At 39.4% G+C, this 27,266-nt stretch overlaps 1 protein-coding gene across 1 annotated transcript; it reads left to right on the top strand.

The window, feature by feature from the left end:
- The first annotated feature begins 14,859 nt into the window (after nt 1-14,859).
- LOC113285769 (stigma-specific STIG1-like protein 3) lies at nt 14,860-15,631 on the top strand. The gene has a single exon (XM_026534543.1). The coding sequence runs from the start codon at nt 14,970-14,972 to the stop codon at nt 15,492-15,494; it is 525 nt and encodes a 174-aa protein (XP_026390328.1). The 5' UTR covers nt 14,860-14,969; the 3' UTR covers nt 15,495-15,631.
- The last annotated feature ends 11,635 nt before the right edge of the window (nt 15,632-27,266 follow it).

A 27,266-nucleotide genomic window follows, 5' to 3' on the forward strand; every position in this document is an offset into this window, starting at 1 on the left:
AAAGATAAATACTCATTTTCATAAGATTTGACGAGGTAAAATTCTTGATCCCAAGGATAAGTTCCATCTACTTGGATGGGATACATTTAGATAAGATAGCTAGAAATACGCGCAAGGACCTTTTTAACTCCACTATGTTATTAAGATGTTGGTGGTATCACAGGTAACTTATTCTTTTCATCCATATATAATCAAGATGTTGACACGATGCGAACGTCTTTTTTTATGGAAATAGGATTATGTTCAAATACTTTCAACATTAATCAAGAATGATAAGCATTAGTCATGTTAAACTGTCATAGCCATCTTAGCCATTGAGTCACCCTGTATGCCCTTAGTCCATTGTATGGTGCTCTTATAAATCGATCTCCATTAGCCGATTAGTAAGCCTCTAGATTAGCGACACGTGCTCACTATCTAGCCTTTTTCTGCTAGGTTAATTATTGTTATTTGATATTTAAGATGTAAGAACTTCATTCAGTTCATTAATGAAGATTGGGTTGTTGTTTTAGAGGCTGCATTCCTTAAGAAGTAGATTTACATTTCTAAGTTTCTTAATTCCCTTGTACTGAGCACAGTACAATTGGTATCAGAGCCATTTCAAATTTTTTATTTCTCTTTTATACATGGTGGGTTCAGATCCAAAATCAATGAAGGATCTTCATGACCTCTTCACTAAAGATAGACAACACAAAGATGATCGACTCAAGAGTTTTGAAAAAGAAATGAAGGATACTTCAACTATTTGCAAGGAAACTTCAGACGCTGTTAAGAATCTTACACAACAAATGGGTTTGTTTCTTAAATCTGTAAATGGAGCCAAAGGCGGCCATTCAGGCGGTGAGATTCCGTCAACTCCACCTAGTTTTAGCTCTATCCTTCCTAATTCGCCAAACCCACCCTTCAATCGAATTCCTAAACTCGATTTACCCAGCTTTGATGGTGAGAACCCTCGTGAATGGATAGAGAAATGTAACAGGTATTTTTTCCTTCACAACATTGATGATAATCGAAAGGTTCATATAGCAACTATTTATATTGATGGTAAGGCGGATAAGTGGTTATTAAATTTTCAAGTTGGTCGTCCTCGTATGTCTTGGTTTGAATTTCCTCAGGGCCTCTGTGCCCGATTTTAAAATCCAGTAGATGAAAACTTTGTTGGTTATTTTAATAAATTGATGCAAGTCAACTCTCTAGAGGAATATTATGAATTGTTTGAATATCTCAAAGGATTAATGCTTAATTACAATCCATCCTTGGATGAGAGGTATTTTATTATGAGATTCATCAGTGGTCTTAAGGAGGAGATTCGAAATTCAATGCATATGTTCAATCCTAGCACACTCATCCAAGCCTTCTCATTAGCTAGAATGGAAGAACACAAATGTCAGCTGCTCTATAAACCAACTAAACCATCACCCAATTTTTTTCCATCCCCTATGCCATTTTCTTCTTATAACCTCCCTCCAAAACCAATCATCACCTATAACTATACACCTAAATCATCCCCCCACCACACCCAAATATTCTCCCACTAATTTCCTTAAACCACAATATTCAATACTTGTCATTGAAAGACTTACACAGGAACAAATACGCCAAAGAAGAGAAAAAGGTCTCTATTACAAATGTGATGAGGTTTATAGAAGTAGACATATTTGCAAAGGCAGAAAACACTTATTTATGGTTCAAGCAGAGCATACTGAAGTTCAAGACAATGATACAGAAGAAGAAATTTTTGAGGAGGCTATTGACTCACCAATTGAATCTGACATGGAAATTTCATGACATGCTCTCACTGAGAATACCACAGGGGATACCACTAGAATTCCTGGATTTCTAAAAAAGCAGTCCATTACCATTCTCATTGATACAAGAAGCACCACCAGCTTCATTAATTCTGTATTAGCTGCTAAACTCAACTGCAAGATAGAGGCCACTCCTCAAATGCTAGTTACTGTGGCCAATGGTGAAAAAACTATCAGCACTGGCTCATGCTCACAACTTTCTTGGACCATGCAAGACCATCTATTCACTGAAGACCTCAGAATACTGCCACTTGGAGGCTGTGATATGGTCCTTGGAGCTGACTGGCTCAGAAAACTAGGTGATGTTGTTTTCAACCTTTCTAAACTTAGCATCTCCTTTATGCATCATGGACACCAAATCACTTTAACTGGCACTAATACTAAGCCTTCTCTGCTCATGATGAGCAGTTCAGCAGTCAAACAAAATTTCAGAAAAAATACACATGGCCTTGTTGGCCACTTCTTTTCTGTCACCACCTCACCCTTACCTCCTACTTCCCCTTCACCATTACTACCACTTTTGGAGGAATACCAATACATTTTTGCTGAGCCAACTTCTCTGCCACCACATAGAATTTTGGACCATTCAATTCCCTTGAAACCTGACTCTCAACCTCCTAATCAGAGACCCTATAGATGTCCATACATACAAAAGGGAGTAGTTGAAGCACTTGTTCAATAAATGCTCTCTACTGGTGTCATTCAACCTAGTCACAGCCCATTTGCATCTGCAATTCTCTTAGTCAACAAGAAAGATGGTTTTTGGAGATTTTGTGTAGATTACATAAAGTTGAATAGTATTACCATTAAAGACAAGTTTCCCATTCCTCTCGTTGATGAGTTGTTGGATGAATTAAAAGGGTTCAAAGTTCTTTCTAAGATAGATTTGAGAGCTGGTTATCATAAGATATTAGTCAATCCTGCTGAAATTTTCAAGACTGCATTCAGGACCCATCATGGTCATTATGATTTCAAGATTATGACATTTGGTTTCACTAATGCACCTACAACTTTTCAAGCTCTTATGAATGAAGTTTTTGCACCATATTTAAGGAAGTTTGCGTTGGTTTTCTTTGATGACATTTTGATCTATAGTTCATCCATGGAAGAACACATTGAACACTTGAAGATTATTTTGTCATTATTAAGATAACACCAACACTATGCAAAAATTTCCAAATAATGTTTTGGACAACCTCAACTGGAATACTTGGGCCACATTATTACTTCAGAAGGTGTTTGTGTTGATCCAATTAAAGTTGCAGCTATGCAGTCTTGGAAATTCCCTACTTCAATTAAAGAGTTGAGAGTTTTCCTTGGTCTCACAAGATATTATAGAAGATTTGTGAAAGACTATGGTGCCATTAGTAAACCCCTTACTGATATTTTAAGGAAGAACTCTTTCCACTGGTCCCCAACATCTACTAATTATTTTGAGCAACTAAAAACTGCAATGTCCACCACTCCCGTTCTTGCACTCCCAGACTTCTCCAAGCCTTTTACCGTGGAAGGTGATGCAAGTGACAACTGCCTTGGAGATGTCTTAACTCAAGAAGGTAAACCTATTTCTTTTTTCAGTCAACCATTGGGACCAAGATCAACAGAACTATCTACTTATGAAAAAGAGTTCTTGGCTGTTGTTAAAGCAGTTCAAAAATGGAAGCATTATTTACAAGGTAATAAGTTAATTATCCTTACTGATCACCGCAGTTTAAAATACTTCCTAGAACAAAGAATTAATACAGTTCTACAACAAAGGTGGATTATGAAACTCTTAGGCTTTGAGTATGAAATTAGATACAAAAAGGGTAAATATCACATAGTTGTTGATGCACTATCAAGGAGGCCTCATGATTCTTCTCAATACCAGGTCTTATCCATGTCAAAACCACTTTGGATGTTTGAACTTATCCACAACTATATTGATGACCCAAAGGATCAGTAGCTCATTGCACAACTTGTCATTTCAGTTCACTCAACCCCTCCATTTACTTATAAAGATGAAATTTTGAGATACAAGTCCAGATTCTATGTGGGAAATGGTAATGGAATCAGATCCTCAATTATGAGTACATTACATTCCTCTGATTTGGGAGGATACTCTGGTATGCAAGCCACCTATATAAGAGCCAAAAACCAATTCTACTGGCCTAGAGCATGCATGGAATCGTATCACAATGGACTTCATTGAAGGCCTTCCTCTCAGTGATAGAAAAAGTGTTATTTTGGTGGTAGTTGACACACTGACTAAATACAACCATTTTATTGCCCTTCACCACCCTTACACAGCTTCTTTTGTGGCCAAAGCATTTTTGGATCAAGTCTTCAAACTTCATGGATTGCCTGCATCCATAGTTTCTGATAGAGATAAAGTCTTTACTGGTAATTTTTGGAAAGACTTATTCAAGTTATTGGGTACTAGATTGAATCTTAGCACAACTTACCACCCTCAAACGGATGGCCAATCTGAAAGAGTTAATTCATGCTTGGAGACCTATTTGAGGTGCACTACTGGTCACAAACCAAGCAGATGGTGTCAGTGGCTCTTTCTTGCTGAATGGTGGTACAATACTAGTTATCACACTAGTTTCAAGATATCCCCATTTCAGGCATTGTATGGCTACTTGCCACCTTATATGGATTTCCCGTCTGCTGCAACAACTTCGGTAGTTGTTGTTGAGTCTTACTTAAAAGAAAGAGAGGTCATGATAGACATTTTAAAGGAATCTCTTCACACAGCACAGTCTAGAATGAAATTCTTTGCTGATAAATCTAGAACTGACATAAACTTTCAAGTGGGAGACATGGTCTACTTAAAGCTTCAGCCATACAGACAAGCTTTAGTTGCCCTCAGGAAGAACTTCAATTTAGCTGCTAAATATTTTGGACCATTTCCAGTGTTGCAGAAAATTTTTCATGTAGCCTACAAATTACAGTTGCCTCCTCAGGCCAGAATTCATCCAGTATTCCACGTTTCCCAGCTCAAGAAGCAGATTGGCCAACAACATACTCCTTCTCCTTCATTGCCTATTGTTGATCATGAGGGTGAGATCATTATGAGATCTGAGAAGGTACTCAAACACATAACAATGCTTATTGGGAAGCGGATGGTGAGACAGGTTTTAATTCAATGGACAAATTCAAGCCCTGAAGACTCTACTTGGGAAGATCATTCATCCATCAAGTCACACTACCATAATTTTATCCTTGAGGACAAGGATACTGTTTAGGGGAAGGCAATGTCATAGCCATCTTAGCCATTGAGGCACCCTGTCTTCCCTTAGTCCATTGTATGGTGCTATTATAACTCGATCTCCATTAGTCGATTAGTAAGCCTCTCGATTAGCGACACGTTCTCACTATATAGCCGTTGGCTGCTAGGTTAATCATTGTTATTTGATATTTAAGCTGTAAGAACTTCATTCAGTTCATTAATGAAGATTGAGTTGTTGTTTTAGAGGCTGCATTCCTTAAGAAGCAGATTTACATTTCTAAGTTTTTTAATTCCCTTGTACTGAGTACAGTACATAAACATCTAGTCTTGAGTACCAAAGGAATAAATCTAAACAAAATATATTGGAGTTACACACTCATGTTCAACATTTCATGGCATTTGAAATTTCAAGTTAAACTTTCACTTATATCGAAATTTGTTAATCAAAAGATTGAAAAAAGACAATTTGAAAATGCAAGTCAGGTTCAGAATTGAGTTCAAATCTGGGGCCGAAACTGAGATCAAACCTGGGCATAGACATGGATTTATATTTGATTATGAAACTTAATTTGAGTTCGGCATTTGTTTTATCAATTTACAAAATTGTTTTCTGACAGGACTTCAAAGCACAAACCAAAACAAGATTAATATATCTAGTTATAGAAAGTTCTACACCAAGTAGTAATAAGTGCAACATTTGTGTTATGCCAAAACCATCGAAAGTATAGTAAACTATACTTTGTAACTTAATGCAATAAGTTGTAGAACGCATTTTATGTATATTATTCCTTTGACACTTTGATAATGAGTAATGATCAAGTCACCTATACTAAAATCATAAGTTATTTTTTCTATATCTTTACATGTGAATTGCAATGCTAATATGATCATGTGTTTTTTGAGGAGTAACTAACAATTTTTCGATCAAAAAGGTTGGATTTTCTTTTAAAAGAAGACCAGAGAACAATATTCAGTCCAGACCCATATCATCTAATTATTGATAAACAACACCTTATAATAGAATCAAAAAGTAGTTTCTAATAGGGTTGAGTATTTCGATGCAACCCGTGAGACCGACCGAATCCGCCCCCACTTTGGTGAGTAAACACCTATTCCTATGATGGATAGATTGAACGTGGGTGCATTCCTAAATGCAATCAATATTGGGTTGGTTACATGTGCAACTCTACAAATTTGTTAGACACCCACCCGCCAGGTTTAGGTTAGAATGGGAAAATATATAAAGCATTAATGAGTAGTTTCTATTATAGGGTCTACGATCCATGGATGTACGGTCCAACAACTAGATATATAGGGTTTCCTTTTTGGATGTATATAAAGGATAATATAGCTATGTAATATATAACTCTTATCAATGAGAAACTCCCTGCATCTTTCCCTGCCTCTTGTTCTTACCTAATCTACAAAACGTTATCATGCACGAATTCTAATTCTGCCACAAAATAGAGAATTTTATTTTGATCATCGTCAAACACTGATTTTTTTTTTATTTTTTTTGAAAAGCTCCATGGTAATCTGATTTTGGTACATTTGTCCATTCATCCGTTCGGGTAAAGGTATACCTAGACCTTCTATTTTTTTCTTATTATATTTTAATAACTGTGATGCTATAATTGAGATCCTGGTTGTGGACTATTGGCGATTTTGGTATGTATATGCTATGCTCTAATTTCTAAGCCACGTGATGAGTGATTGGTGGTCATAAAATTTTTTTTATCATGTTTTGCCTTGTCTCACACATACTACGATACGAGAAATTTCCTCTTTTGACTATTTTCTCACATGATGATTTGGGCATATGATGTTTTGTTCGAGCAATGCTGTCCCGCACCATTTTGTGGGTAGCTATCCCGTTTAAGCGGCTTCTTTACCGTCAGATCATGTTAAAACCCAGATCCAACAGTCTTGAACCCTTTAGAAAAAATAGTGGGTTTTTTCTGAAAATGGTGGGTCCTTTCCTGAATTCGAATCTAACCGTTAATTTGATCATCTAACGATAAAGAAACCCGCTTAAACGGGATAGCTATCCCCAAAACGATGCGGGATAGCATTTGTCGTTTTGTTTTGTCTCACATGATGTTTTGTTTTCCCTGATTTGGCATATGTAAAATCCCATAATCATAATTGAGTGATTAAACATTTGGTCAATAATCCGTTTAATTTCATAATATAATGAGTTGATAATGACGTATTTCGTGTATTTATGTTGTGATTGATTGGTGCGGCCGTTGGAATCCTCTGGGAACGAGGAAAAAGGAAATCTCTGAAATTTGTTCAGTGGGAAACGAATGCGAGAGAAAGGAAAGACCGACCCGATCCAGCTAACGTGACCCGGTCAACTCGGTCCAACTCGGGGGTCCTGTTACAGTTCTGTTTTTGGAGTCCTGTTCCAGGTTTGGTTCCAGGATGTGCGCGACCAATGTTGCTCTGGTCCTGTCTATATACATCGAAAACCAAAATATGTGGTACGTATCTATAATATGATGTGAGTTTTTATATTGAGTACTTGTTAGGCTTATTTATTTGTTTTAGAACATGCCTAGTTGTGTTTATTCTTGCCTTAAGATAAGTCCACATCATATAGACGGTCAACTTAAATTATGACTGTTGATCTCGATCATTAAGAATTTTGGCCTTAGTGTTATTTTGTTCTCTTGAATATGATATTGGCCGTAGTTGAATGGTGTCTTTTATACAATTGGTTGTACCAACTCGATTCCAATGTATTCATTTGAAATTTAGAAATACTTGAGCACCATTACTATTAAAGAGTCAGTATTTTCAAAAGATACGTTGGAAATAAAATCACATGTATTCCAATTTTTGTGGAAGAACTCACAAAAGGTGAAATGAGTCAGAAAATTTTCATTTCTCTACTTTATCCATGATTCTAACGAACCAGTACATGTTTAGTGAAATTCTCTTGGCCTGTTGAGATAATGAATATTCTCAAATTAAGCAAAATGTAGATAAATTGAAAATGGAAAGAACCCTGAAGTAATGAGGGTTAGACGTACTGACTCATATAAAGCATGCAAAAAGGGACATATATATCATGAGACAAAGATGTATTTTTTTCCTCAACAGTAATGACACAAAAGTACATGTATCAACATGGGATGAAGCTAAAATGTAATTCTAGCTTTCTCCAAAGAGTTGGGAATGAATCTTCTTACCAGTATTGGTACAAGCAATGTAATACGGGTACCATAGTAGAAACCAATTTCCATAGGAAGATCATACTTTAGGCATCAAGTTTAATGACAAAAAGAACTTTGCCCAGCCAATTGATTATTTAATATCAAATGTCCGCGCTTATGGAATGAAAAGTATATCATTCTAACGAGACATAAATTCTCTAAAGCACTTGAGATATATCTGGATGAAACGTAACATATATTCACTCGTAATTGAGTTGAATCCGACTTTTGTTACGTAATAAGGCCACCCCACTTATTAAGTCTCTTAAAGACTCAATGTCTAAGCTTTGTATGTATTAAGGGCTAGTCACATCTTGTTAAGTGCAAAAGATATTCATGCGTGAATTATTACCTACCTTTTAGAAAATTTACAGTGAGAATGGATTTGATTGCATCTATAAGTTATTTCTTATGAATGTGGAAGGAAACATATTCTTAGAAAATTAATGTGTCAATTAGTGAATTGTAAATCAATGGAACTTGAATTACTGAATCCATATTAACCCACAATGAACTGATTGAGATTGATTCATAAAGACTTTCACATAACCATAAGACACATTGGTCGTGACACGATGATTTGTTTTGAGAGTACTAGCACTGGCATCACTTCATTTGAGTGTACAAGACAACGAACTAATAGAATGCGAAGTTACGACATCTATCACAATCAGTGATTTTTAAAGTTACTAGATTTGCACTACCTCTCCCCATTATGCTTTAGAGTAAGAAAGCACGACACGTCACACATCTTACAAAATCTTCCTTTAGTAAAACATGATTTAGAGCATCCTGTTTTACTTAGATGCAAATGGTAAATAACACATTTTCCAAAGAAATAAAGTGTTATTAGTGAACATTTATCCATGCAGAATGCGAAACATTCAAGTGATTTATGGCTCTGGTGGATGATTCGAGGCATTGAATCAGTTATTGCTCACAACAAACAATGCGTTTAATTTTTGTAGAATTCCTAGCACATATTACAGATTGGAAAGTGCAAAGGCTCATCACCCTTGTTAATGCTAGAGAATTTACATCAAAAGGACTTGATGGTTATTGCATGTTTAATAGGATCAATGCAGAGCATCCTATACCCCATGGTCTCGCAAAGGCTATCATCAAAGGTTACAGATGATGTCTAAGGAATAGGTTATGCGTACCAACCTACCTTTTATTACTTTGGGGATATGCAATATTACATGCAACTTAACTTAATTCGTTTTAGAACCCAATATCAGTCAACCTTTTCTGTGTACCAGTTGGTAACTGGATTTAAGCCTGACATTCGTGTCCTTATGCATTTTTGGTTGCACTATATATGTGCCATTACGACTCCACATCGTACTATGATGGGTCTTCAAAACTGTTAAGTAGTTATGTTGGAAATGAGTTCCCAACAATTATCCGTATTTTAAACCTTTTGGAAGGATATCTCTTGCCGCTAGAATTGCGGGTTATCACTTTAATGAGACAGACTTCCCGTCGTTATGGGGGGATAAGAAAAAGTATGTTCCTAAGGGAACGACAGTAATTGTCGTGGTGTGTTCCCAATGTATCTCATATTGATTCTGGTACTCCAAAAATGTAAATGTTAAGTGACAAAGAATAATCGATTTTCAGAATATACACTGATGTCGCTAAAGTGATGAGATCACACATACTAGATGCAAACCTACCTTCAAGGTTACGAATCCTCAATAAAAGATATACACCATAGACTAAGGTGTTGCAACTACAGTCAGTGGAAGTATGGTTGAGGTCGTGGCTCCATAAAGGAAGTTGGAGAGACCACTTGGTTCGATAAATTCTCACCTAGAGAGGAAGTACGTGAGTAAGGCACAACTTATTTATATCATTAGAAATCATCTCATAAGATTGTCTATGAATATGTCCATGAATCAAACTGGAGGACGCTCCGAAATTTAATGATTCCAGAGAACAATGACATCCCAAGTGGATTATGAGAATGCGCATGAGTCAATGGAAAGATCATGCGAGCATATTGATGATTAATATATATACACTTGCTTAAGGAAATAGAGCAAGATGAGATCGAACCAAGCTCTTTGTTGCTTAATGTCAACGAAGAGAATATTTGGCCTATACAATCCAGATAGAACTTGGTTCTTTGACAAATATACAGGTATTTGGTGTGGTAGTGCTAACCAACCAAGTATAAAGCCTATTTGACATACATGATTAATTTGTCACAAAGCATAATGAGAAGAAAGTAGTCTTACAGTATAAAGACTCTCCTTGTGCCGCGAGGTTTCTCACAAAGCCTGGAAATTCTTCTCTTGTAATGAACGTGATGGCGTTCCGCTACTTAGTTAGCTTGGTAATTTCAAAAGGACTTGAAATGCAGCGTATGTATGTGGTTATTACGTATCTCTGAAAGAATCAAGAGATAGAAGATATTTACAAAAGTACTTGATAGCCTTTTGTTTCCCAAATCAAGTGACTCTAAACCACAGAATGCGTTAACAGTTAGATAGAACGCTCACTTATATATTGAAGCAATCAGGCGGATGTGGTATACCCGTCTAAGTGACTATTTGATTGGGAAGGGATCAACAAGTAAGGTTTTGTATCATGCGTATTAAATAAGTTCCTGATTCAGAATTGTAGCTATCTATGTCGAAGGTATGGACATGATAAGTACTCTTAATGGAATAAGAGATCTTACAAGTTATTTAAAATTTGAATCTGAGATGAAAATCATGGAAAACTCGATCTTATCTATGTTCTAAACTAGAAGACCGAGCTTGTGGTATATTATTCCACCAGTTTGTATATGTCCATTATCAGGCAATTTAACAAGGACATGCATCCTGCTAGCACTCCCATGATTAGTCGAGTTTCAAATGTACATAAATGACCAATTCATTTAAAAGAAGATGACGAAGTTGTGTCGGGAGATGAACTTTCCTTATCTAAGTATAATAGACACATTATTGTACTTAGGATAATGTACTCAGCCAAATGTTACATCCTCAGTGAACTTGCTAGCTAGATATAGCTCAGCGCTAACGCAACGTCATTGGAATGGTATAGTGAATGTAATCATTTACTTAAAAGTAACCATTGACATAAATTTGTTTTATCCCTGCAAAGACATTAAAAGGAATTCTAACGAAAGTGCAATCCAAAGGTTGTTGATTATAAAGGAACAATAATCTCTTCTCCAACGAAAGTAATCAGGGGGAGATACGGTAGACTATCTTCTAAGTCATTACCGATATTCAGTTTCGAAAAGTGCATGACTAAAGGAACAGTCTGGAACAACTCTGAAAGTAATCAGGGGGAGATGCCGACATCAGGGGGAGGATACAAGGATATGATGTCGACATAATTTACTTCGAAATTGAAGTTGTGTTGTACTCTTTTTCCCTTCGTCGAGAATAGTTTTGCCGAAAGGGTTTTTTTACTCGACAAGGTTTTTAGCGAGACAATACTAAAATCATGAAGTATGTTGAACGTTGAAGACATAAAGATCGCGTTGATATTATTGAAAATATCTGAATCAAAGAAATGAAACACGATAGTCCGTTAAGCAACATAACTTCCAGAATCAACAACATGGTTCTATAAACATCCAAGTCACCAAAGTAAAGTGTGATAAACTCCTTTTGACTGCATTAGACTAATGAAAATTTTCTGACATCAAGGGGAGCATCTAATGGTGTGTTGAACTCTTTTCCTTCACCTAGGTTACTTTTTCCCACATGGTTTTGTTGCTCGGAAAGGTTTTTAATGAGACAACAAAAAACACCGGGAATGTCATATCCCATCTAAGACTATTATCTTTCCTTAGGAGTTTTGAAGCAACTAGTCAACTTCAACGGAGCAAAGTGATCATCTGCAACGGATCACCTTTACTTTCATCTGTCATGTTGTACTCTTTTCCCTTCGTCAAGGTTTTATCCCACTGGGTTTCCTTGTAAAGGTTTTAATGAGGAAACGCATACACATCCGACTATATTCTAAGTTTACTTAATATTGTACTCTTTTTCTTTAGTTCAGGTTTTGTCCCATTGGGTTTTTACTGACGAAGTTTTAATGAGACAATTAACTTAGACTCGTCGATCTTTGAAGATCGTATTACATGTGATGAACTACATGCAAAGTACGAGACAACGTGTGAAGTACTACATGTGAAGAGTTGTACCAAGGTTTTATCCCACTGGTTTTTCCTGGTCAAAGTTTTAGTAAGGCAATTGATTTCGGCACAAGTCATCAAGGAGATAACGACATTTGAAGACTTACATTAGAAGCACTACATGTGAAGCTCTACATACGAAGTTCTATTGGACCGCACAAAAGGGAGTGTTATAGGGTCTACGACCCATGGATGTGCGGCCCAACAACTAGATATATAGGGTTTCCCTTTTAGATTATATAAAGGATAATATAGCTACGTAATATATAACTCTTATCAATGAGAAACTCCCTGTATCTTTCTCTGCCTCTTGTTCTTACCTAATCTACAAAAGTTTCTGTATTTTGTAGGTGTTTTATAAGTTTTAATGTTTTTTTCTAACCGAGGTTGTGTCAATCCATTCCAAGCAGTAGACATCAGCGAAGTACCATAACATCTTTCGGGTTATTTTGGATTCATTTAAGGCTTTCATGTGTTAATTAAATACTTCACTTTTGATTGATGAAAAGACGTTGCATTAATCTTTTTATAATTAAATTTTAGTTGCTATGTTGCGATAGCATAATACTTTTTAAATTAAAATGGTGTAATTTTTTTTTGAAGCATGATATTATTAAAAGAAGTTAGATTACAATTTGTCTTGGGTATGTGGTACCCACGGAATCATAAAATAGAAATTTGACTAATAAAAGATGGGATTGCCTGGTCCCATATTTTAGTTGATAAATTTCCCGTTTGACTTCCATCTGTTGCATGATTGGCTAGCCCGTCCACGGCTTGATTTCCTTCCCTGTAGTTGTGTTGAATAGCAGCCTGTGAGATTTGTCGAAATCTAATTTTTATTTCCTCTATCATTCCCGATATATGCCAAGGTGGTGGGGCAGAGGAGGTGATGAATCGCAGAAGGTTTTCTGAATCGGTTTCAAGGAGAACTCTTGGCCATTGTCTTTCCACTGCTGTTCTTGATGCCAATAGAAGATCCCAGGTTTCTGCAATTAAGGAAGTCGTGATTCATAGTGGTTGAGATAGAGCCATTAAAGTTCGTGCGTCAGAATCTCTGTATATGAATCCTGCTCCTGCAAATCCTGGGTGACCTCTGGATGCTACATCTGTGTTAATATTAATCCAATTGATGTGTGGGCTGGACCATCCTACCGATATTGTTGATATTCTTTTGTTTCTCGTTGGGTGGTTAAATAATGGTGCATCTCCTGGTATGGTTGGTGGTGAAGAGTGTAATGCTTCATAGAATTCTTGTTGCAGTTTTTGTGCCCATGTTAGGATTTCTTCCGAAGTTTTTTGCTTTTGTTGGTATATTAGGTTATTCCTAGCAAGCCATAAGGTCCAAAATAGAAAACAAAAAGAGGAGATTATATAAGTTGATGTCGGTTGTTGCAGGATTTGTGAAATGGTTGTCTGAGACGTAATGGTGAAGGTTGGGTGGTGGTGGGGGTTGGAGTTTGATGCAAAGGATAATTGAGTGACAATGGTGTAAAATGTAAAACTAAGTTAGTTTTTTGTTTACTTTTGCTATTAAAAAGATAGACGCAGATCCACCCACATTCAGTCTGTCCATCCATCCGGTCACGCATGCATAACTTGTGGATGATGAGCTGGACGCGGTTAGAATTCTAGCTTCCGCCATACAGATGGACCGAACACAAGTACCACCAAATCTACATATTTCACCTGCTGCTTGTCCTAAGTTTCTGAGCCCAAATTTGTTCACACTCTTCTAACGAGTGTATATTTCGCATATTCTTCTGATTGGTTGATTATTTAACTGATGGCCCCATTACCCTTCATGTTTAGAATCACGACCCTCATTACATAACTTCCTAAATTAAATCAAGGATAGAGATTGAAATGTGAAGTATACACTCGTTAAGGAGTGTGCACGAATTCGCACTCCTAAGTTTCTACTCATTTGAAATAGGAATCCAAGTGGAATCCTTCTAATATTGGCAGTTAGTTTTAGAATGGTTCTTAAGACACGTTGTTTCTTCATGGCAAAAGAACTTGTACGAACCATTCGCACCGGACCTTCTTCGGGACCTAGTTCCTGTCAATACCACCAAGGGTCACCTTCTGGTTTACTCATCATACCTAGGGATTCGATTACAAAGACACGCTAAATTTCTCATTCATGTACAAATTCTTCGTGTGAAATGTATCCTAGTGTATATTCGGTATTTTGATTCCTAAAATGCCAACCCATATTAGATCCTACTTTACTTTAATCAGCAGTATTCTTTCATACATCAATTTTATTTTTCAAATGCACAAACAAAACGTTAACACTAGAATTGAAACACACCCTTCGCAACATTTCATGGACTCCCTCATTTTTTCTCACCCAAGTCAACTGCCCTTACCTTACCCCTCTAACGCCCTATCACCATTATATATAACCTTTGCCAAAATCTTTACCACTCAGAACTCCCAAGACTCTGCTTCTAATAAAACATCTTGTATAGTCATAATAATAAGATCAGCATCGATCTTAATCATCTTCCTCCTAATCCAAATCCTCCTCATCTTTCTCTTAATACTACTCTTCTATCATGGCAATGAACAAGAACACGTTCTTCACTGTTGCCATAATCATGGCTATCACTATAGCTTTGACAACCGCAACTGTCCATCTAGGAGGAGAGAAACAAGTAGTAGGAGATCAACAAGGAGAAGGAGCAAGTGGTGCATCAGAAAAATATTCTTTGTCAAGTGGGGACGAAGAAACTGAATCACTATCATCAACTAGTATCCCGAAATCCAAACGCATAAGTCGTTTCCTCAAGGAAGAAGTGAAACCTCGAAACCCAAGAGCCGCATCATACTGTAACAAGAATGAGTATGTTTGTTTAGCCGAAGGAAGTCCTGGATCGACTTGTTGTAATAACAAGTGTGTCGACTTAATATCCGACCCTGACAACTGTGGCGCGTGTAAGAGCAAATGCAAGTTCTACACAGAGACATGTTGTAACGGGAAGTGTGTGAATCTATCCTATGACAAGAGGCATTGTGGGAGGTGTAACAACAATTGCATGACTGGTGGTTTCTGTTTATATGGTAACTGTGACTACGCTTAAGCCTTTGCAAGACTTACAGTCAGGCCGGTCATGATGATGAATTAGCTTCAATATACAATCATTCATGCATTTTCAAATCAATAACAGTCATATAGTTATGATTGATCATATATATATACACTATAGTTGATTAAGCAGTCTGCGAAATTGAATTAAGTTTATATGCTGGTGAGTGAAACATTCTATTTAAGTACTAAGGATTAAAGTTTCTGATACTACTATACTTCATTGCTAAAAATAAAATGCAATATTGAAGGTTTAAGTTCTGTTCTACAAACCCAAATAAATATCTAAGCAACTACTTGATTTTAATTATTTGGTTGATATACAATTACTACAATTTATTTATTTTTAGCGGTGACATTTTTTGTAATTTTATTTATGATCCGAGAAAGATTATCTCTGGAAGACTAGCTAAGGGCCGGCCACCTTCAGCTTAATGATGGCGTCCGAAATTGCAAGCACAACAAAACAATGTTGCGATCGATCCTCATGAAGATTAATCGAGAGGAGATCATAAATATGGCTGGTTGTAATATTTTTTCCCTTAAACTTTGTTAATATAAATCACGAAACTAAGTATATTTCTACCATTTTTTCAAAAAGAATTTTGAAAAAAGAATACATGAAGATATTTTACGAGGATAGTTGTCGATGTTCAAAAGAGATTATTACTATGATTACATCTCGACTCTAATGATACGTGCTACAGTTCGTTCTTCTAATTTCCAATGGAAAAAACAAATCTTTTTTTTTTTTTGATTAATTGATATTTAACATCTTTTTGTTTCTAACTAGTTAAGTATATTAACATATATGCTGGCGTAATACTGGTACTATTTCATTTTTAGATTGAACAGAGCAGGGATTAGCAATTTAACAAGTTAATGCCAGCTTTTGTCTATTGTTTCAGTAGTAGAATTTTGAAGTTAGCGAAAGGTAACTGTAAAGCAACAAATTCGATTAACGTGCATATTTACAATTTGCGGTTGATATGAGTCAATTCATTAGTATAAGAAGTACGTAATGTATATTTGAAGTGTTGAGAAATCATGTTCGGTTGAGAAAGGGTTCTTCACATGTTTATGTTTGTTAATTTTTTATTTCTGATCGGTACATGCATATGATTGTATACTGTTAAATGCGTAGGGATAATTTGCCACACGAAGTGTGAACACATAAATCACGATGAGGTTCACATGTACACAAACAATATCGCATTTGTGGATAAAAACGTTAAGGTGAATAAATGAGACATGAAATGATGCAAATACGATGACTCATCGACTCATAGTCTTCGGACTCGTCATTGTCTAGTCCATAGAGTGTGATTTCGTGCCATTTCATATCTACGAAGCATATATCACTGAGTACAATAATAAAAGCAGTAAAATGAGTAACGTGCTGAAATATAAATGAGACAATGATTTACGTGGTTCAGCACTAAGGCCTACGTCCACGGGGGTTGGTGTTTCACTATGTATCTGGGAATTACAAAGATAGTCGAATGACGCTGTCTAAAATACGAAGCCAAAAGGGGAAATGGAGCTCATACTTAATCTTCCTATTTCTCTCTCCTATGTTTACTAAGAATTCCTTGACCCCCTCTCTCTTAGTGGAGAGGGGTATTTATAGGGTTGATACATGGGGCCCACTGTCAGAGATAATTGCAACCTTATCTTATCGTTCTTTGTACCGATGCCGCTGGTATCCTCGTTCTGAACCGATCCCCCCAGCGGCTATGCCAGATGACGATGGGTCTTTTGTTTCTCATCCACAGATCGATTGACACGTACCCTATGCCTATGGTATTTAATGCTGGTGGTTGGGATGGTCCGCACGCGTCAGACAGATGTCTGATGCCCCTGTCACATCTTCGTCAGTGGAGTTAATCTCCACCGTTGGTCTTGTGTCTGCCTTGAGATGGGATAAAGCAGATCTTTGGGTGCTCTTCAGTACTTCGCGGTGGCTTGTTCTTTCAGTGCTCCCTGATCCTGGGCCATTGGATCATCGTGAAGATGAACAGATATAGGCGATACAGGTTTCCTGGGTGTTGGGACGTGGCATCGTATCTTGATGACCTACTGTTGCATGTCTTCCACGTGTACTTCCTTCAACACGTGACGGAAGATGAATCATGTGTATACAATTTGCCCCTTTTCTCTAAGCTTGAAGCTGGTCAAAGTTTGGAGAAAAAACCGTTTTCACATTCATCTCTCCTTATTAACTTCTCCTTATCCTTGGCGCATGTTTTCCACTATTGGAATTAACTTCCCCTTGCGGTTATTCTTGCTATAAATATGAGAGAAGTTGCTAACATAATAAATTTTATCCTTCTTCACTCCTTCTCGGTTTATTCTTCCTGACTCTTCATTATTTTTTCTAGTTCTTCTTTGTTCTTTAGTTCTTAACTGCTGTTGTTGCTGCTGCTCCTGATTCTCCTTACAACTTCGACCAACTCTGACAATATACTCTGAGTTAAGCCGTCGTTATTGTTCTCCAATAGTTTCGACCTTGTTCACCTTTGATCGTCTAAAACGCTCAACCTCCAGGTATGGTGTACATCATCTTGTTCTAGATTTTAGTTGATATTGATTTTTTTGCTGATGTATCTAGGTTTTTGCGATAAAGAACAAAATATACAAAAGTATATATATATATACTTGCCTCTGTTCTTTTTCGCAAAAACTTAAGACTTCTCTGCTGGTCATCGAAGCTTATTTTTGGTATTTATGACTGAATTAAGGTTTCTCGTCTCTGTAAGTCTGTTTGTCTCTGTTCCCCTGTCAATGTTTCTGATGAACTGCGAAAGTTTTCAAACCCTAATCTTTTGATCTGTTAACTTCTTTGTTTTAACCTTTCCCTTGTTTTTGTGCCCCTTCGCACATATGGCTGATCGCCATCGGGTTCCTTAGCAGACTCCGTCATCGATCCCCTACAGATCTCCACATAGAAGTCCTGATATTTCTCCGCCAAAAGGTGGTCTGCCAAGGTCTTCGCATCCAGATCCACGAGCCCAGAAAGTTCCATCATCTTCGGGTCCAAGGGTCTCTATTACGAAGAAACGACATCCACTGAAAGGGTTTCGGTATGCGGTTAACCGTCCAGTGGCTAACCCCTCTTCTCAGCATGCTGATCCGAAAGGTGTGCAACAACCTTATCCCCAGCGCACTGAACCATAAAATGTCCATCCTGTTCAGTCCCTACCGCCTCAGGCGTCGATGCAGTCGAGACCTAGAGCTTCGAAATCCATTCCTTTGGTGAAGGAGTCTTCTTCAAAATCTACAATATCCCCAGCGGACCCTCCGAGGAATCCACCGGTCAAAAGGAAAGGCTCTGATTTAAGTCCTCCAAAAGCGAAGAAGCCATTGTTGAATGAACCCGATGACTCTGATGTTGTTCCAATGATACGAAGCATTTCCTTGGGGAAGAAGAAAGTCACTTTCAAGCATGTGGATCTCGAAGCGTTCAAGTAGAAGCATGGCCTCGAAGCTTTTGATGTTAAGTTCTTTGCGCCAGATGATGATATTACCTATGATATGATCGTGAATTATAAGTATGATGAATTTCATTTGTTGACTACTATGGGAGCCTTCGAGGCGTGTTTGATGCTACCCTTGTATAGGTCGGGTGATTCTTTCTATTATGACGTTCTGGTCGATCACAAAGGTTCCACTCACAATACTCATTGTTGTTCAATGGTGCAGCTAAGTGGGAACTATCTTTGGACCTTGAGTAAGTGATATCTTCATAGTCATGGTGAAACGACGATGACCTTCTATACTCCCGATCCCGCCGAGAGAGACTTGTATACTATCGCAAACTTTAATGCCTCTTTTGGAGATTCTGTCAACGGTAGGAACCTCAAGCCTTGGAGTGTAGGTCTTCGTTCAATTCCTGCTTCTCGTGGTGAAGTTTTCCTCTTAAATGAGGTGAGTGATTCAAAGCTTCGCTACGTTCCTAGTACGGAAGGGACTTCTCAGCAGAAACTATTTCCTAGTCGTGAAAAGCTCAAGCGTGATCATGACTATGATTGGCATGCCAACGTTATTGAAGTTGTCGGTCCTTGGGCTTACGGCTGGGTACCTGGTCCGCATGGCTGGCGTCCTACCACTGGTAGTCAACCTCGTGATAGTGCTCCAGCTCGCTATGGTGACTTCTGCCCCTAGCGGTTGAACTTCGATGTCATGAGTTTCGATTATGACTTTGATGTTGATGATGAAGGCGAAAGCTCCGATGCTAACCTTCCTCCGAAGCGTAAAGCCGCTACCAAGGTATGGTCCCTTATGTTGCCCCTTTTATTCTTAGTTTAAGGTAAATAGTCGTCGTTTTGATGCGTTGAGTGTTATATCCTTAGGAAAAGAAGAAAAATAAGATTGGCGCGGTTCAGTCTTTTATTGCCCCTGCGGAGAAGGCAGACTTTCAGGATGAGGTTAACATCCCCGTGAATGATGAAGATGTTGAGGACGAAGAGAAGGTTACCGATGATGAAGAACGAATAGATACTTCCCCTCCTAATCATGAGAAGGATGCAAGCAACGATGGTGGTACCCACGAAGAGAGAGTTATGTCTGACATTCCGATGAACGACCCCCCTATTGGATCGGCACAAGACCAGGGGAATGGGGATGCTGAGCCTCAGCCAACAAACCTCACCCCCCCCCCCCCCCCGCAGAATTTTCTTTTGGTAAGATTCACTTCGCTGATGGTATGATGGATATTGACGCTGACATGGGACTAGCTGAGGAGTTTTCTTTGGTTTCGCTGAATGATGAATGGGATGTTCTTGGGGATGAAGGTGAGAAAACCGTTGGTGGGGTAGGAACTGAGGCTGGCGGCGAAAAGGCAGATAGAACCGGTGATGAAGAGGCTACTGGGACCGGTGATGAAGAGGCTTCTAGGACCGGTGGCGAAAAGGCAGCTGGTCAAGAGGGCGATGAGACTCGTGTTAACGAGGTGGACGGTGCCAAGAGGTGTACCACTGGTCAAGAGGACGCGGCTGATATTGGAACTTCCGCTGGTTCACCTTCTGAGGGTTTTGATAGAGCCCTGATGCAGGATGATGATGATGCTATACTGGATTAGATGATGAAGAAAAGTATGATGTTTGTGCCGAACCCCTCCCCAGTGATAACTGGTGAGAAAAAATCTGATGCCTTTACCCGTCAAAGGATGCAGCTGTCGTCTCCTGATGACGTTGCCGAAAGTTGGGAGAAGAATTTGGGAGCTACCTCTACCAGCTTATTGGTCGACCCCCCTTCTTCTGTTGCTGAAATGATGGTTATCGCTGATGGGCACCAGTACGGTTATCCCCAACAGTGTGTTCTTGAAGTAAGTTATCGTAGGTTCCATATTTTATTGCTGACATACCTTTTTATTAGTAGTTATGGTTTCTTCATGATTATCGCAGATAATGAGAAGTGAACATTGCAACAATACTCTGTACCAATTCTTCAAGGCGAAGGCCCTCAGGCTTGAGGCAAATCTTCGTCATAGGGAAGAAGAGTTGAACGCTGCTGAAGTGCTTATTGCTGCTAGGGACAAGGAGATATTAGAACTGAAGAACCGTCTGAAGAGGAAGGATCGGCTCGGAGCCGAGAAGGAGAAGCTTCGTGTTGAGCTTGCATTAGTTCGTAGTGAGTTGGAGAAAGCCCGTAAAGATGCTTCGTCTTCTAAAGGTTTGTCTTTGTTTCTTTTCTTCCCTTCATATTCCTCTTTTGTCTTCTTAGTGTGATGTCTGAGTCTCCAGCCCTATCTTCAGTAGTTGATATCCGAGAGTTTGCATGGCTTCGGAATGAGAGGATTCGCCAAGATTCTCGGATTAAGGAATTAGTGCAGAAAATCAAAAAAGAGGCTGACAAGTGGAACGCTCGGGCATATGAGCATAATAAATTTATGACTCATTATCGACAGCAACGGCAGATGGCGGTTGACATGAAAAATCGTTATGATGCCGATCGCCAACAGTTCAACGAGATCCTAGAGAGGACCCAAAAAGGTCTAGACGAAGCTCGTGAGAGTATTTCTCGTCTAGAAACCAAGATAGCGAACTTAGAAAAGGAGTTGCGTCAAGCTCGTTCATCTCTTGACCCTGAGGTTCAGGATTACATACAGCGTTTTGTTCGGGAGAGGGACGAAGCCAGAGCTGAGGCTTATGCACTCAGCAATGCTTTAGCGTCTTCTCGGGCCGATGTCGCTCGTTTAGTGGATTCCGATAAAAGTCTTGAGATTAATATGTACATGCTTAATAAAGGGATAGAAGAGATGAATCACGAAGTAAACCACCTTCGACATTTAGATTCCATGAAGCAGGTAGAGTTGGATGAGTGTCAGTTTGCTCTCACGAATCTTCAATTGGATTATAAGAAAATATCCGACGAGTATGATTTCCTCGACGATGTCCGACATGCCATAGTAAATGAATATGAAATAGTTTCGGCTAATGTCGAAGGTATATATTTGTATGGTCGTGAGCACTTCCTTTACTCTGATCTTCTCAGGTATTTGTGTTTTCTTTTTCAAAGCTCCATGGACAGATTATCCTTGTAAATCAAAGGCTTGAAAAGTCTCAATTTGACCTAGTACACCAGAAGGGTCAGGCTAGGTATTATGAAGGGCTGGTTGGATCTCGGGACGAAGCCGCAAAGGAGGCGGTTAAGGAGGTATCTAAGCTGAAGTCTTCGTTGTCGAAGTATGAGCTCAAGGCCACTGTGATTGCGCATAAGGCTCGTAGTCATCTTGCCAAGGAGATCAACAAGACGTTGACCAATATTGAGCAAGGCCTTCTGAGGGACCATGGTATTACCAAGAAATATCCTCTTCGCCTTGTACCCGAGCCGATGACCTATACCTCTGATCCCTCTTCGGGGGGAAGTGTTCCTTCGTCTCAACCGAAGAATCCTGCTGAACACGTGGATTCTTCCAAGGAGAAGTAGATTTCTGCGTATGTCATAGAAAGTTGATCTTGGTTGATTACTTGGCTTCGGGCCATTTTTTGTTGTATCTTGCTTTTCTTGCTTATTTCTCCGAACTTGTAATCAACTTTTATGGAATAGATCATCATTTATTTGGATATGTACAACTCCGCTTTACCTGCATCATTAGTTTATTTGATTTTTAGGCAGAGAGTGAATAGATATTTAAAATTAAGTAGATAATAAAAAGTGTTTGGAACCTTCGTTATTGACTTTGGACCTGTCACCCCGCTGGCTAATCCTTGGCCAGAGGATCACCGAACGGTGGGGGTTGATGCAGCGTTCCTGGATATGTAATGCGTTATTAAAGTATTTACATGCATTCATCCCGCTGAGACACTGTCTTATTATTTGGTTGGGTATCTCTTTCTGTTGGAAGCCTTCCCCATGGTCCTACACTTATAGACGCTGATAGGGGAGTCCCGAGAGATTTTAAATAATTACTTTCCCCAATAGAATTCAAAAAGTCGTCTCATTGATGAGTTGAGGTCGACTATTCCTCGTCCAGAGATAGAAACATGTCAAGCGGGTACGCTATCTTCTTCTTCTGGTGCTTTTCACGCATATGCAGAACTGCGTTGCTTTTATGGATAGTATGGCTTGAGATACTTCGCATTCCACGGGTGTCTGAGGACTTCTACTTTTAGGTTACGCAGGTAGTAGGATCCATTTCCTGCAATATCATGTATAACAAAAGGTCCTCCCCATGTTGGTGCTAGCTTGCCCCATTCTTTCTTCGCTGGTATTGGGGTATAGTTCTCAGAATATACAATCCTTCTACAAAGTTTATAAGCCTAACCTTCTTGTTGTATTCCCTCGCCAGTCTTCGTTGGTAATTCTCCATCCTTTGTAGAGCCGTTTCCTTTCTTTCTTCCAAATCATCGAGCCCTTCTAGCATCATATCCACTGTAAGGTTCTTCTCCCATGCTTCGGTCTTCGTGGTTGGCATAATGATTTCTGTTGGGATGACGGCTTTGGCTCCATAGGTGATGAGGAACGTCGATTCTCCTGTGGCGGACCTTCGGGTTGTTCGGTATGCCCACAACACGTTGTGTAATTGCTCACACCATCGTCCCTTGTGTTCGTCCAACTGCTTCTTGAGAATAAGGGAAAGGGTCTTGTTCGTGTCTTCTGCTTGGCCGTTTCTTTGGGGATATATGGGGGTTGATTTCTTCTTCCTGATCTTGAAGGTATCGAAGAGCATGTCAATGTTCTTCCCTTGCAGCTGCTTTCCATTGTCGGAGATAATTTCTGCTGGGATGCCAAACCTGCAAATAATGTTTTGGAAGATGAACGTGAATACATCCGAGTCGCGGATTCTTGCTAGGTCCTTGGCTTCTACCACTTAATAAAATAATTTGTGGCTACTATCAAGAATCGTCTTTTCCTCGATCCTTCGATCAGGGGTCCCACGATGTCTATGCCCCACTTCGAGAAAGGCCATGGGCTATCCACCGAATTCAGCTTTGTTGCCGGTGCATGGATTCTTTTGGCAAAGCGCTGGCATTTCTCACATCTCCTTGACATTCTCGCAGCATCACGTGTCATTGTTGGCCAGTAATACCCCTGCATTTTTGCCTTGTCTTCTAAGGATCTCATCCCACTGTGGTTACCTGCGTCCCCATAGTATATGTCCTTCAAAACCCGGTGTCCTTCTTCTCTTGATAAGAAGCGTAAAAATGGTCCGAGGAAAGACTTCTTGTATAAAATTCCGTCCCTGAGGTCGTACCTTCCCGCCTTTGAATGCACTTTTCTAGTCTGCTTCAGGTCTGTAGGTAGCGTTCCTTCTTTAAGGAAGAGATGAACTTCGGTTCTCCAATATGCTTCGTTTTTGAAGTCTTCGTCCTCGTTAGCTCTTGTCATGATATCATCTTCGTGAAAGTCATCAGCGATTTCTTCCCCTACATCATCGTCAGAGATATCCTCCCCTACGTCGTCTTCACGATTTGTAGCGAAGGATTCCTGAGGGAAGACCGAGGGCTCGTATACTCTTGTTATCTTGATTTCCTGAATGCTTTCATCTTTCAGCATGGATGATATATAATCTAAAGCATCGACATGCCTAAGTTCTTTTCTGCATAAATGCCGAAATTTAATATTTGGTATTTGGGATGCCAGAGTCTAGACCAAGGCCATGTATGTTGAAAGAGTCTCGTCGTAGACATTATACTCTAGCCCTATCTGTCGTATAACCAGTTGTGAATCACTTGTAAGGCGTACATTGGTTATTCCCATTTTGATTATCAAACGAAGAGCGTGCACTACAGCTTCATATTTGACGATTTTATTGGTGTGCCCTCTGAATTCCAACCTTAATGCGTGCACGATCCTTTCTCCGGTAGGGGTGGTGATTACGATGCCTATGCCCACACCTTCCCTATTCTTCGATCCATCAACGAAAACCTCTCATCTCCTTTGATTTGAGGGCTCGAGGGTGTCAACTGGGTCTTTGCCTTCGTCTATTTCTAGTATACCCCTTACTTACTCATCGTTGTCCAGAGGTAGGTCTGAGAGGAAATCCTCCAAGACTTGTGATTTTTGGGAGTGTTGGATTTCATGGATAATGTTGAACTGATCAAGGTGAGTGTTCCACTTTGTTATCCTTCCTACTTTCCCAGCGCTCTTGAGAACCGCTTCCAACGGTGCTTTGCATGGAACACGTACATAGTGAGTCAAAAAATAAGTCGTTAGCTTTTGGGTAGCCCACACTAGCGCCAAGATGAGCTTCTCGATCTTCGTATAGTTTCTTTCTGCCGTGTTGAGAGTTTTGCTGACGTAATAAATACGTTGCTCTATCTTTGTATTCATCTTGACCAATACTATGCTGACTGCATCTTCGGTTGTCGCTATGTAAAGGGCCAGTACTTCATCGGGATCGAGCTTTTGTAGGATTGGGATTGTGGCTAGATATTCCTTGATCTTTTGTAAAGATTCTTCGCATTCAGCGGTCCATTCAAACTTGCTCCCTTTTTTGAGGATGTTGAAGAAATGTTTGCATTTGTCCGATGACCTGGCGGTGAATCTTCCCAGAGATGCTAAGGATCCGTTGAGCTTCTGAACTTCTTTCAAGTTCTTCTGGGACGGCATTTCTACGATGGCTTGGATCTTCGAAGGATCTACTTCGATGCCCCTCTTTGTTACTAGATACCCAAGGAATTTCCCTGAGGTGACATCGAACGTGCATTTTTCTGGGTTCACTTTCATGTTGTGCTTCCTCATTGCTTCGAAGATGTCCCTCGGGTCTTGATGGTGATCCTTGCGTAACTCGCTTTTGACGAGCATATCGTCAATGTAGACTTCTAAGGTGTTCCCAATCCATGGTTTGAAGAAAGCATCAACCATCCTCTGGTATGTTTCCCCTGCATTTCAAAGTCCGAAGGGCATCCTTGTGTAACACTAGAGTCCGTGCGGGGTGTAGAATGTTGTATGTTGTTGATATTCTTCTGCCAATGCCACTTGGTAACCAGAATATCCATCCATGAACGATAACTCTTCGTATCCTTCGACAACCTCTACCAATTGATCAATGCTTGGGAGTGGGTAACTATCCTTCGGACATGCTTTATTGAGGTTGTGGAAATCGATGCATATTCTGACTCCTCCATTCTTTATCGGTACTATGACCATATTCGAGATCCACGTTGGATATTTGACTTCCTTGATGAATCCTGCTTCTAACAGCTTGCGGAGTTCCTTCTCAATAGCTTTGTGATACTCTGGTGCTACTTTTCGTACCTTCTGCTTGAAGGGCGTGGTGCCTGGATTTATACGAAGCTCGTGCCGAATTATCCCCGAATCAATTCCTCGCATATCTCCTAATTTCCACGCAAAGATATCTGCATATTCCTTGAGCAACTTGATCAGGGATATCTCTCTTTATTTGTATATTAAGGTCCCTATCTTGATCATCTTTGGATTTTCTTCGGTCCCTATATTGATCTCCTTCACGGGTGAACGTAGGCTTTGGTTCCCCTAGGAGAGGGATATTCTTTAATTGCTATTTGGTAGGCTCTTCAGCCTCCTTTTCTGTCGAAGTACTTGCCTCAGCATTTAGAACGATGCTCTCCTTTGTCAGACTCCTTCTAGAAATTTCTTCGAGATAAAGATAAATTGCCTTCTCTTTCGCAGCCTCTTTGTTTCGGGCTCTTCGGTATTTCCGATGCTCATCTTGTTCATTATTGAGTTGATTCTATAGAGCCTGGCATTCCCGAGCGGTGACCTGATCTCCCTTTATTTCCATTACCCCTTCGGGTGTCGGAAATCTTAGGTACTGGTGATAGGTAGCTGCCACTCCTTTGATCCTGTGCACCCATCTTCGGCTAATGATGGCGTTATAGGGGGAAGGAGCGTCCACTACACTGAATAGAGTATCAACTTTCATTGGTCATGCGTCTACTTGCAAAACAATGTCTCCTAATGGCTTGGTAGGTGCCCCATTGAATCCGTATATGGTATAATACGAAGACATCAGTTGTTCGTCGTTAAGCTCCATTCGCTTGAATGTGTCGTAGAATAGAATGTTAACTGAACTCCCTCCATCAATGAGGATCTTCTTGATGTTGCATCCTGCCACTGGTAAGGTGAGTACCAAGGGGTCGTTGTGATCTTTCATATCCTCCTCGATGTCTTCTGCATCGAAGGTCATAGGCGCGTTTATCCATTGCTCGTGTTCGTCCACTTCCACCCCATCGATCTTGTATAATTCACAATAGTCTCCGAATTGTTTCCTTAACCTTATCTCTATCTGTGTTGTTAGCGAGGGTCATGTAGCTTCAGAACATGAGATGGTGTTGAGTGT

This window comes from Papaver somniferum, chromosome 6 (genome assembly GCF_003573695.1).
Source record: "Papaver somniferum cultivar HN1 chromosome 6, ASM357369v1, whole genome shotgun sequence".
Taxonomy (NCBI): domain Eukaryota; kingdom Viridiplantae; phylum Streptophyta; class Magnoliopsida; order Ranunculales; family Papaveraceae; genus Papaver; species Papaver somniferum.

Bases quoted from the DNA above. Each gene is read 5' to 3' on its own strand.
- LOC113285769 (XM_026534543.1), top strand. From the start codon at position 14,970: ATGGCAATGAACAAGAACACGTTCTTCACTGTTGCCATAATCATGGCT.